Source organism: Meriones unguiculatus, chromosome 8 (genome assembly GCF_030254825.1).
Source record: "Meriones unguiculatus strain TT.TT164.6M chromosome 8, Bangor_MerUng_6.1, whole genome shotgun sequence".
In the NCBI taxonomy this organism is placed as follows: Eukaryota; Metazoa; Chordata; class Mammalia; order Rodentia; family Muridae; genus Meriones; species Meriones unguiculatus.
The window spans coordinates 98859490-98872065 of record NC_083356.1 but is presented as its reverse complement, the minus strand read 5'-3'; the positions used below and the strand labels follow the sequence as shown (position 1 = coordinate 98872065).

Below are 12576 nucleotides of genomic sequence, written 5' to 3'. Positions count from 1 at the left end.
AATAGTCTCCATGTTTTTGAAAACCTCTGATGGACATAGGGAAGTTCTTTACAAGGAAATATGTGACAAGCTTTGCACATTATGCTCACAGTGAGTAGGGCAAACTCCTTAGTTTAAGCTTGCCTCCAAACAATTTCATCTCGGGCTGGGTTCGTTCACCGTATTGATAATGAGTGAAGTCTTATTTTCAGAAAGTTTTATTTTAGGCATCCCAAGTGCTAAAAGAAGGTGGGCCCAGTCACTTGGTTATAAATTTTCCAAATTCTAAATCTGAATATTTATTCAGTTCTTTGACGTAAGAAATACCACAAGTGAATTCATTTTTACAATGCCTAAACCCAATACGTACACAACAGCATTGAAGAGCAAGTAGAAATTATGTGAAAAGATTCAAGTATGTACAGGTTCTATATGGTTGGGCCAACCAAGGTAGATTTTTAAGTTCAGGGAGACAAATTGGCTTCCGGTTACAACACTGATTTCTAGGGGTCACTGTAGGGTGAGATTTTTGCATGCATGCTTAATGTTTGGGCCTAGTTAATTGGAAACAGGTAAAGTGCTGCCAAGCTTGATGACCCAAGTTTGATCCTTGGAACTTAAGTGGCGGAAGGAGAGAAGCATGCTCACTAATGTGCATGCACACACCCATGCAAGTAAGTGAATGAATAAATGTAAAAATTAATCAAATTTGAATTACTTAATAAAATATGTGTAGGTGGTAAGGAGCACCGTGTGATTTGCATGGTTTTCCTCAGCAAACCAGGAGACTAGATTATACAGAATAAGGCACTCATCACCCAAGGCTGCTGAAAAGGAATGGGAAGACTCATTTTGTATCAGATCCTCAAGCTTTGAATCTCAATGCCAAGAAAAATGATTCCAAACCTAAAGAGGCGAAGCTGTCCATTGAGAAAAAGCCAATCTATGGACCAGAAGACTAGTGAAGTCTCTTAGATGAGAAAGACTTAACACAGGGAAGCCTGGTGGAGGAATGCAGTGAAACTAACCGGCAAGGTACGGGAAGCCTTGAGCTGACGACCTCGCATGGGTCTGTTGGGGAGATGTCCTTACGTGTCCGGCACCTGTATTATAAAATGAAAAGAGGCATTTGTCTTTCTTTGGGCATAGGACTGTCTTTCCTTTTCCTCCATTTCCTCTGGTCTTTCCCTTTGTTGTTTCTTTCATTTAAGCAACCCAGAGGGCCTAAAAGATATCTCTGTTCGTCATTTCTGTCTGTAAGCCATGCTATTAAAACATATTTAAAGAAACGTATGGTTGGAAAAAAGAGCTATTATGTACTTAGGATCTGTCACTAACGTTCTTCTGAGTGGTAGAAGACATTCAGAAACTTTCTACTCATGTCCTTAAATAGAAGTTGTTGAACACTTAGTATATTTTGTGTAAGCGTTGGAGACATATGTCCTAGTTAAGTTTTTACTGCTGTGATCAAGAGCATGAACAGCGGTAACTCAGGGAGGAAGTAGCTGATTTATTTTTCGAGACTGTAGTCCATCATCAGAGGCAGTCAGGGCAGGAATCTGGAGGCAAGAACTGACGCCATGGAGGAGCACTGTTCACTGGTTTAATCTCCATGGCTTGTTCATCTGGCTTTCTTGAACTACCTGGGACCACCCGCCAAGGGTGACACCACCCACAATGGTGGTGGGCCCCTCCACGTCAATCATTAATCATTAATCACAATTCCTCAAGGTTTCTTTTCCCAAAAGAAACTCTGGAAAAGGTTTCTTTTCCAGCTTGGGTCAAGTGGACAAAAAATTAACAAGGACGATAAGTACTCATTACTTTTCCTTCTGCTGTGACAAAATGTCTCACAAAAGCAACTAAAGGGTTTGTTTTGGCTCACAGTTTGAGGGGTATCATCCATTGTGGAGGAAGGGCATGTTAGTGGGGGCAGGAGGCGGGCATCTGATCACCTCATGTCTGCAGTCAGAAAGCAGACAGAGATGAATGCTGCTGTTCACACTCTGTCCTTCCCTTTTCAGTCTGTGTGGGACTCTGGCCCATGGAACGGTACTACCCACATCTTCCTTCCTCATTTAAACTTCTCTAGAAACTTTCTTGCAGCTATGTCCAGAGAGATGCCTCCTAGTTTATTTTAAATTCAAGTAAGCTGCCAACAAAGAGTAGCCATTCCAAGATATAAGCAGAAATACGGGGCGGTGTACCTGTCTATGAGGGGAGACAAACGTCAAATGAGAAATCATGAGAGTGCGAGGGCAGAGGACAGGAGGAGAGAAGCAGGAGGCCCTCTCTCATTCAGATGGGAAAGTGTGGCTATGCCAATGCAAGCAGGAGGTTACTTGACTCTTACAGTGGAAATGGGCAGAGAGGATGTGAATTTCCGAAGAAGCTTATTGGGTGAGTAGAGAGCTTCTGTAGGGAGAGGGGTCCATGTCCTTAGAGCCTTAAAACACAATGTTTGTGGCCAGAGACCCATGAGAAACTATACCTCAGAGTTTATAACCTTAACCCCAAAGCTGGTGGGCAATCTACAATGCACATGATATTTTGGCTATGTTTTCAAAAAGTCGCAGGCCTTTGCTATCTTTCTCCTCCCTTTAAGATTTAGGATACTGTAAACACCAGTAGATGTGAGTAGTTCCCTTACTGTACCTGTAACAAAAATTATGAAACGAGGTGCCATGATTCAACCCCACTTAATTAACCTCTCTGCTGTGGAGGTGAGTTTTCCTAGAGAGATGTCTGCTCACCTCAGCGCTGCTGCAGACAGCTTCTCAGGAAGCAGATTCTGCGGCAGACTGGGGGTGCAAGGTGTTAATCAGGGACCTGTGAAAGGAAGGGGAGGGAGCCAGGATGGAACCAGTGAAAACTAAGGCAGTGGGAGGCTGTGAAGTACACTGGCCACATGAGCACATCTTGGGTTGGGCCAGGCCTGCTCTTATGACCTGGGTTGCTTTGACAGTGGTCGGGGGGGCTGTCTGTCCCCAGATGGGTGTGTCCCCAGATGAGGCTGTAGTCTGCAGCTGCGTCCAACACCCAAGGAGGTGGCAGCAGAGGCTACTTGTAGACCGGGTTCCCACGGGAGTGTGTCACTCCCGGAAAGGGTTGGAGACCCCAGGTAGGTACACTTCCATGTTCACAACTGATGTCTTTGTTTCCTCCCGGAAAGATAAGGCACAGGAACCTTCCTGATCACCACGTATTTATCATCTGGGCCAGCTGCACAAGGGAGGGTTAGGAGAGGAAATGAGGTGTGACCAAGCGCAAGAATGGCACAGAAGAGGGACCAGGGGGAGGACCTTGTCGGTGAAGTGTTGGCCACACAAGTGTGAGGACCTTGGTGTTAGAGCTCTACAAAAGCTTGGTGTGCTGGTGTACACGGGGAAGGCAGAGACAGTCTGGTCAGTGGGCTCCAGGCTCCCACTAGAGACTCTGTTTCAAAACACATACGGGGTTGGCTCTTGAGAAATGACAGCAGATGTTGGCCTCTCGCCACCACTTGTACACACACATACACATGTATCCTCACGTGTGCACACTCACTACGCACACTCACTACGCGCGTGCACACACACACACACACACACACACACACACACACACACACACACGAGTGGCACAGGAAAAAATATCCTGGAATATAGAGTTATAATACCCATTCCTGGTTATCCCTTTTGAAAAAAAAAATCAGTGAATACATCTTTAAAAATATTAGAAAATGAGTCTGTAAAACTTAAACTGTTTCTTGTTCCTTGACAGATACAGGAAGCGTGAATAGAAGAGACTGACCATTCATGATGATTCACAGAAATGACAGCTCAGGTATTTTTTTTCCTACTTCCATCTGTCCTTTTTGATTTATAGCATATTATGCAGTTTTGAAATGATACAAACTTAGAATGCTGATTTCTCACATTTTAATAAAGAAAACTAGTTTTGCTTACACTGAATGACTGGCCAGTTCTTGTGCACGGGGTCTGTTTTAGTCACAGCTGGAGACAGGTCAGTGAGGCCTTCTTCTAATGTGTTTTTCCTGAAGACATTTGGATTCTCTTATAGCATATATTATTTATTTACATTGATACAAAGTATACAAAGTCTTGTTAGAATTATTTAGGAATGAAATCTCAGGGTCATTTTGATTTGCATTTCCCCGATGACTAAGGACATTGAGCATTTCTTTAAGTGTTTCTCTGCCATTCAATATTCCTCTATTGAGAATTCTCTGTTTAGCTCTGTTCCCCATTTTTTAATTGGATTCCTTGGTTTGTTGGTGTTTAACTTAAGTTCTTTATATATTCTGGATATTAGCCCTCTGTCAGATATAGGGTTGGTGAAGATCCTTTCCCAATCTGTAGGCTGTCATTTTGTTTTGATGACGGTGTCCTTTGCTTTACAGAAGTTTTTCAGTTTCATGAGGTCCCATTTATTGATTGTTGTTCTTAGAGCCTGTGCTGTTGGTGTTCTGTTCAGAAAGCTGTCTCCTGTGCCAATGAGCTCAAGGCTCTTCCCCACTTTTTCTTCTAACATGTTTAGAGTGTCTGGTTTTATGTTGAGATCTTTGATCCACTTGGACTTTAGTTTTGTGCAGGGTGATAAATGTGGGACTATTTGCATTTTTCTACATGTAGACATCCAGTTAGACCAGCACCATTTGTTGAAGACGCTGTCTTTTTTTTTTTCTTTTTTCCATTGTATGGTTTTGGCATCGTTGTCAAAAATCAGGTGTCCATAAGTATGTGGATTTATTTTTGGGTCTTCTGTTTGATTCCATTGACCCACCATTCTGTTTCTATGCCAGCACCATGCAGGTTTTATTACTGTTGCTCTATAGTACAGCTTGAGATCAGGGATGGAGATGCCTCCAGAAGATCTTTTATTGTAGAGGATTGTTTTAGTTATTCTGACTTTCTTGTTATTCCATATGAAGTTGAGAATTTTTCTTTTAAGGTCTGTTAAGAACTGTGTAGGTAATTTAATGGGAAGTGCATTGAATCTGTAGATTGCTTTTGGTAAAATGGCCATTTTTACTATGTTAATCCTGCTGAGCCATGAGCATGGGAGATCGTTCCATCTTCCGAGATCTTCAATTTCTTTCTTCAGAGACTTGAAGGTTTTCTTTCATACACATCTTTGACTTCCTTGGTTAGAATACACTGAGGTACTTTAAGTCCTTTGCGGCTATTGTGAAGGGTGTTGTTTCTAGGTAATTGGGATTTATGCCTTGGCTTTAGTGGACCTCTTTTGTGATTTATCAAAAAGGTAAATCTACTAAATTAGGAGATTGTTTGTCTTTAGGTGGAGAGTATACGAACACTTTACATAGTTAGAATCTTATTTGAATAATTACATATTTAGTGTTAATTTTAAAAACTTTTTTCCCAATTTTAACTTTTTGACTTAGAAATTTATTGATGACTTCAATATCTCCTGTGTAGTTTGATTAATAGAGACGTGATGCTTAAATATTTCCTGTTGATGCCTAACACATTTTTAAAATGTCTGAAATGTAAGTAAATTGAATAGCATCATAATTTCTGGTATTGGCCCTGTTCTAGTTCACATAGACTTGCTCTTTCTGTACTCTTTGGAAACAATGTTGTATAAGAACTGAGGCAGCCATGTTCTTTTAGACACAAAGTATTTGGTATATCATGAATGTTGTGACCAACTTTTATTTGCTTTTCCAAGTAAAAATATGATATAACCTCAATATTTTCCCTTAACTAAATTACGATTTTTAATGATGTGACACCATCTCTCTGTCATTTTTCTCTTTTTGTGAAAAAAAAAAAACAAAACAGATATCCTGACATTCCACATGAAAAACAGGATGAGAAATTCCAGGTATAAGCCAGCAGACTACCAACAGTTACGCGCCTTAGCCAACGCCAGGAAGTTAGCGTCTGCTTCCACAGAGCTGAAGGTTAGAGGTTTTGCTTTTTGTTTTTGATTTTGCATTTCAAGACAGTGTTCCTCTGTGTAGCTTTGGCCGTCCTAGAACTCACTCTGTAGACCAGGCTGGCCTCGAACTCACAGAGATCTGACTGCCTCTGTCTCCTGAGTGCTGGGGTAAAAGGTTTGCACCATCACTGTCTGGCCTGGAGGTCTTTGTTTTTGTTTTTAAGTTTGGTAAACTGAATTACTAGGAGATAGGATAATATTTACATTGAAACTAGAAACTATGTAAGTGTCTAGATAGTTTTTAGAATCTCAACTATTTTTTAAAATTTTATTTTATTTTTATTAATAACAGTTTATTCACTTTGTATCCCAGCTGTAGCCCTCTCCCCGATCCCCTCCCAATCCTACCCTTTCTCCTTCTTCTTTTCCTATGCCCCTCCCCCAGTCCTATAATAGGGATGTCCTCCTCCCCTTCCATCTGACCCTAGTCTATCAGGTCTCATCAGGACTGGCTGCATTGTCTTCCTCTGTGGACTGGTAAGGCTGCTCCCCCCTCAGGTGGAGGTGATCAAAGAGCCAGCCACTGAGTTCATGTCAGAGACAGCCACTGTTCCCCTTACTAAGGACCCCATTTGGAGACTGAACTGCCATGGGCTACATTTGTGCAGGGGTTCTAGGTTATCTCCATGCATGGTCCTTGGTTGGAGTATCAGTCTCAGGAAAGACCCCTGTGCTCAGATTTTTTGCTTCTGTTGCTCTCCTTGTGGAGCTCCTGTCCCCCCCCCCCCCCCAGGTCTTTCTATCTCCCCCTTCTTTCATAAGATTCCCTGTACTCTGCCCAAAGTTTGGCTATGAGCCTCAGCATATCTTTTGATACCCTGCTGGACAGAGTCTTTCAGAGGCCCGCTGTAATAGGCTCCTGTCCCCTTGCCTATTTTCTCCCTCTTCTGATGTCCATCCGGTTTGCCTTTCTGAATGAAGACTGAGCATCTTACCCAGGGTCCTTCTTCTTGATTAGCTTCTTTAGGTGTACAGATTTTAGTATGATTATCGTATATTATATATCTAATATTCACTTATAAGTGACTCTATACCATGTGTGCGCTTCTGGGATACCTCACTCAGAATGATCTTTTCTAGATCCTACCATTTGGCGCAAATTTCATGATTTCCTTGTTTTTAACTGACGAGTAGTATTCCATTTTGTAAATGTACCACAATTTCTGTATCCATTCCTCAAATGAGGGACATCTGAGTTGTTTCCAGCTTCTGGCTATTACAAATAAAGCTGCTATGAACATGGTTGAGGAAATGTCCTTGTTGTATAATTGAGCATCTTTTGGATATATGCCTAGGAGTGTTATAGCTGGTAGAATATCCAACTATTGACAGTACTGAGCAGCAGCTAACGTTCATTGGATCTCTTGACAGTGATGAGATGTAATTCATATGCACTACAAATTGTTAGAAGCATTGTCATTAAGCTGGATTCACCTTTATTTTTGGAAAGATGGTTATTTCACTAGCTTTTTAACATTTTTCAACTTGACTGGAAAAGTAAAATATTCTGGCAAGTGCCGGCCACGGTTTATTTCCTGACTGAGTGCTCTTTCTCCAATGCCGTATAAATATGCCCTCGGGTATTTTCTAGCCTGGAATTTTCTTTTTTCCCTCAAATAGGTGTCTGATACCATGAAAAGGGGAACGTGACTGGATTTTAAGGGGCCACGTGCAAATGATTGTGCATAGTATTTTAGAGTTATGTATCGCTGAGGATTAGTCAGATGGTGTATTTTTCTTGTGCAAAGAATAGAATTCATTAAAAATAGCATTTTTGTTGTTGTTGCTTGGTTGCATTGAAAAACCTGGTGAGGCAGAACGCCGATTTACAAGTTCTAATTTATATTTAATGTTTTAGGATTTGATGGTTTTGTGTGGCTTTTATTATTCATATCTTTTAAAAGGCAATTCTTCCAAGTGCAAAAGCACACGTGATACCTTAGTATAGGGAAATTACATATCTCTATCGGCTATAGCACCACAACTGAGGCAACTAACAAAATGGGGCATGGTTTGCTTGGTTTAGCTTCAACTGCAAATTATTACTGCCACATTAAGCAGACAGTCCGAGCAATGTCACAGAAAAGTCCATGACCATGTAGGAGTTCTAGGTCCAGTTCATGCATTGTTCTTGGTTGGTGCTTCAGTCTCAGCAAGAGGTTTCAAGAGGTCCCATTTATTAATACTTAATCTTAGAACCTGAGCTGTTGGTGTTCTGCTCAGGCAGTTGTCTACTGTATCAATGAGTTCAAGGCTTTTCCCCACTTTCTCTTCCAATAGAGTTAGTTTATATGGTGTTATATTGAGGTCTTTGATCCACATGGATTTGAGTTTTGTGTTGGGAGATAAATATGGGTCTATTTGTGTTTTTCTACATATAGTTAGACCAGCACCATTTGTTGAAGATGTTGTCTTTTTTCCGCTGTATGGTTTTGGCTCCTTTGTAAAAAAAATCAAGTGACCATATGTATGTGGGAATGGGTACAGAAATTGTGGTATTTTTATACAATGGAATACTACTCAGCAATCAAAAAGGAGGAAATCATGAGATTTGCAGGCATATGGTGGGATCTAGAAAAGATCATTCTGAGTGAAATATCCCAGGTATGTGGTTTATTTCTGAGTCTTTGATTTGATTCTATTTGTCAACCAGTCTATTTCTATGCCAGTACCATGCAGTTTTTATTACTATTTCTCAGTGGTATAGCTTGAAGTCAAGGATGAAGATACCTCAAGATATTCTTTTATTGTATAGGATTGTTTTAGCTATTCTCTCTCTGTGTGTGTGTGTGTGTTTTCCATAAGAAGTTTAGAATTGTTCTTCCAAGGTCTGTAAAGAACTGCGTTGGTATTTTGATGGGGATTACATTGAATCTGTAGATTGCCTTTGGTAAGATGGCAAAGGCATTTTTTACTATGTTAATCCTACCAATCCATGAGCATGGGACATCTTTCCATCTTCTGATAGCTTCTTCAATTCCTTTCTTCAGAGACATGAAGTTTTTCTCATACACTATCATATCATCTGCAAATAGTGATACTTTGACTTTTTCCTTCCCAATTTGTATCCCCTTGATCTCCTTTAGTTGTTTTATTGTTCTAGCTAGAACTTCAAATATGATATTGAAAAGGTATGGAGAGAGTGGGAAGCCTTGTCTTGTCCCTGATTTTAGTGGAATTGCTTTGAGTTTCTTACCATTTAATTTGATGTTGGCAATCGGCTTGCTTATTTTTTTTATTTTTATTTTTTTTTATTTTTTATTTTTTATTTTTTTTATCAGTTACATTTTATTAACTCTGTATCCCAGCCATGTCTCGATCCCTCATTCCCTCCCAGTCCCTCCCTCCCTCCCTCATCTCCACCGTGCCCCTTTCCAAGTCCACTGATAGGGGGGACCTCCTCCCCATTCATCTGATCCTGTTTTATCAGGTATCTTCAGGACTGGCTGCAAAGCCCTCCTCTGTGGCCTAACAGGACTGCTCCTCCCTTCGGGGGTGGGGAGACCAAAGAGCCAGTCATTGAGTTCCTGTTAGAAATAGTCCCTGTTCCCCTCACTTTGGGAAACCAATTGGTTACTGAGCTACCACAGGCTACATCTGAGTGGAGGTTCTAGGTTATATCCATACATTGTCCTTGGTTGAATGTCAGTCTCAGAGAAGACCCTGTGCCCAGATATATTTGGTCCTTGTGGAGCTCCTATCCTTTCCCCATCAGACTAACTCCCCTTCTTTCTTATGATTCCCTGTACTCTGCCAAAGGTTTGGTCATGAGTCTTTGCTTTGAAAACACTGCTAGTTAGAGTCTTTCAGATGCGCTCTCAACCATGTTTATAGCAGCTCTATTTGTAATAGCCAGAACCTGGAAACAACCCAGATGTCCATCAACGGTGGAATGGGTACAGAAATTGTGGTATTTTTATACAATGGAATACTACTCAGCAATCAAAAAGGAGGAAATCATGAAATTTGCAGGCAAATGGTGGGATCTAGAAAAGATCATTCTGAGTGAAATATCCCAGAAGGAGAAAGACAAACATGGGATATACTCACTTATATAGACCTATAAGATATGATAAACATAATGAAATCTATACACCTAAAAAAGATAATCAATTGAGTGGACATGGGGTAAGATGATCAATCCTCATTTAGAAAGACAGATGGGATGTGCATTGAACGTATGACAGGAGTCGGTTTGCTTATTATGTCTTTATTATTTTTAGGTATGAGCCTTGTACCCCTGATCTCTCCAAGACTTTCATTATGAAGGGGTATTGGATTTTGTGAAAGGTTTTTTCTGCATCTAATGAGATGATTATGTGATTTTTTTTTGGTTTGAGGTCATTTATATGGTAGATTATATTGATGGATTTTCACATGTTGAACCATCCCTGCATTCCTGGGATGAAGCCTGCTTGATCATGTTGGATGATGTATTTGATGTGTTCTTGGATTCAGTTTGCAAGTATTTTATAGAGTATTTTTGCGTTGATGTTCATGAGTGAAACTGGTCTGAAAATTTCCTTCTTTGTTGAGTCTTTGTGTAGTTTATGTATCAGGGTGACTGTGGCTTTGTAGAATGAGTTTGGCAATGTTCCTTCAGTTTCTATTTTGTGGAATAGTTTGAGGAGTATTGTTACTAGCTCTTCTTTGAATGTCTAATAGAATTCTGTGCTAAAACTATCTGGACCTGGGCTTTTTTGTTGTTGTTGTTAGAAGACTTTTGATGACTGCTTCTAGTTCCTTAGAGGTTATTGGACTGTTTAAACTGTTTACTTGATCTTGATTTAGCTTTGGTAGGTGAAATCTACTAAGAAAGTTGTCCATTTCCTTTAGATTTTCCAATTTTGTGGAATACAGGCTTTTAAAGTAAGACTTAATGATTTTTTGGATTTCCTCATTGTTATGTCCCCCTTTTCATTTCTGATTTTGTTAATTTGGATCCTCTCCCTCTGCTGTTTAGTTAGTTTGGCTAAGGTCTGTATCTCATTGATATTCTCAAAGAACCAGCTCTTGGTTTAGTTGATTCTTTGTATCATTCTTTTTGTCTCCAATTTATTGATTTCAGCCCTGAGTTTGATTATTTCTTGTCATCTACTCCTCTTTCTTGTGTTTGCTTCCTTCTGTTCTAGAGCTTTCAGGTGTGCTGCTAAGTTACTCGTATGAGATCTCTCTAATTATTTTAGGTAGGTGCTTAGTGCTATGAATTTTCCTCTTAGCACTGCTTTCATTGTGTCCCATAAGTTTGGGTATATTGTGCCTTCATTTTCATTGAATACTAGAAAGTCTTTAATGTCTTTCTTTATTTCTTCCCTTACCAGTTGTCGCTGAGTAAGGAGTTGTTCAGTTTCCATGAGCTTGTAGGCTTTCTGTTGTTGTTGAGTTCTAGCTTTAAGCCATGGTGGTCTGATAAGATTCAGGGGCTTATTTCAATCTTCTTATATATTTTGAGGCTTGCTTTGTGATAAAGTATATGTTCAATTTTGGAGACGGTTCTGTGAGGTGCTGAGAAGAAGATATATTCTCTTGTTTTTGGGTAAAATGTTCTGTAGCTATCTGTTAGGTCCATTTGATTCATGACATCTGCTGGTTTCTTTATTTCCCCATTTAGTATCTGTCTTAATCTGTCCATTGTAAAGAATGGATGTCAAAGAGTCTCACTATTTATGTGTGTGCTTCGATGTGTGATTTAAGCCTTAGTAATGTTTCTTTAATGAATAAGGGTGCCCTGGATTTGGGGCATAGATGTTCATAATTGAGATGTTGGTGGATTTTTTTCTTTGATGATTCTGAAGTGTCTTTCCCCATCTCTTTTGATTAATTTTGGTTGAAAGTCTATTTTACTAGATACTGGAATAGCTACTCCAACTTATTTCTTGGGTCCATATGCTTGGAAAACCTTTTTCCAGCTCTTTACTCTGAGGTAATATCTGTTTTTATTGCTGAGGTGTGTTTCTTGTATGAAGCAGAAAGATGGGTCCTGTTTTGTATACATTCTGTTAACATGTGTCTTTTTATTGGGGAGTTGATGCCATTGATATTAAGAAATATTAATAACCAGTTGTTAATTCCTGTTGTTTTTATGTTAGTGATTGTTGTGTGATTGTTTTGTGGGTGTAGTCAGCCTCCTTGTGTTGGAGTTTTTCTTCTAGTATCTTCTGTGGGGCTGGATTTGTTGATAAGTACTGTTTAAATTTGTTTTTGTCATAGAATATGTTGTTTTCTACCTCTATGGTGATTAAAAGTTTTGCTGGGCATAGAAGGCAGGGCTGACATCTCTGGTTTCTTAGTGTCTGCAAGATATCTGTCCAGGCCCTTCTGGCTTTTAGAGTTTCTGATGAGAAGTCAGGTGTAATTCTGATAGGTTTGCCTTTTTATATGTGATTTGACCTTTTCCCCTTCCAGCTTTTAATATTCTTTCTTTGCTTTGTACATTTATTGTTTTGATTATTATGTGGTGGGGTGCTTTTCTTTTTTGGTCTAATCTATTTGGTGTTCTGTAAGCTTCTTGTATGTTTATAGGCATCTCTTTCTTTAGGTTGGAAAAGTTTTCTTCTATGATCTTGTTGAAAAATATTTTCTGGGCCTTGGAGCTGGGAGTCTTCTCCTTCTTTTATTTCTATTATTCTT

General features: G+C 39.8%; 1 protein-coding gene across 2 annotated transcripts in view; it reads left to right on the top strand.

Moving 5' to 3' along the window:
• Ccdc148 (coiled-coil domain containing 148) overlaps nt 1–12576 on the top strand; it is a 241589-nt gene that overhangs the window by 68505 nt on the left and 160508 nt on the right. The window contains exons 2-3 of one of the 2 annotated variants that reach the window (XM_021638823.2): nt 3742–3804; nt 5787–5908. In XM_021638823.2, the coding sequence (XP_021494498.2) occupies nt 3777–3804; nt 5787–5908 (150 nt within the window). In that variant the 5' untranslated portion in view covers nt 3742–3776. The remainder of the gene's footprint in view (nt 1–3741; nt 3805–5786; nt 5909–12576) is intronic. The other variant, XM_060390194.1, reaches the window with a different exon arrangement.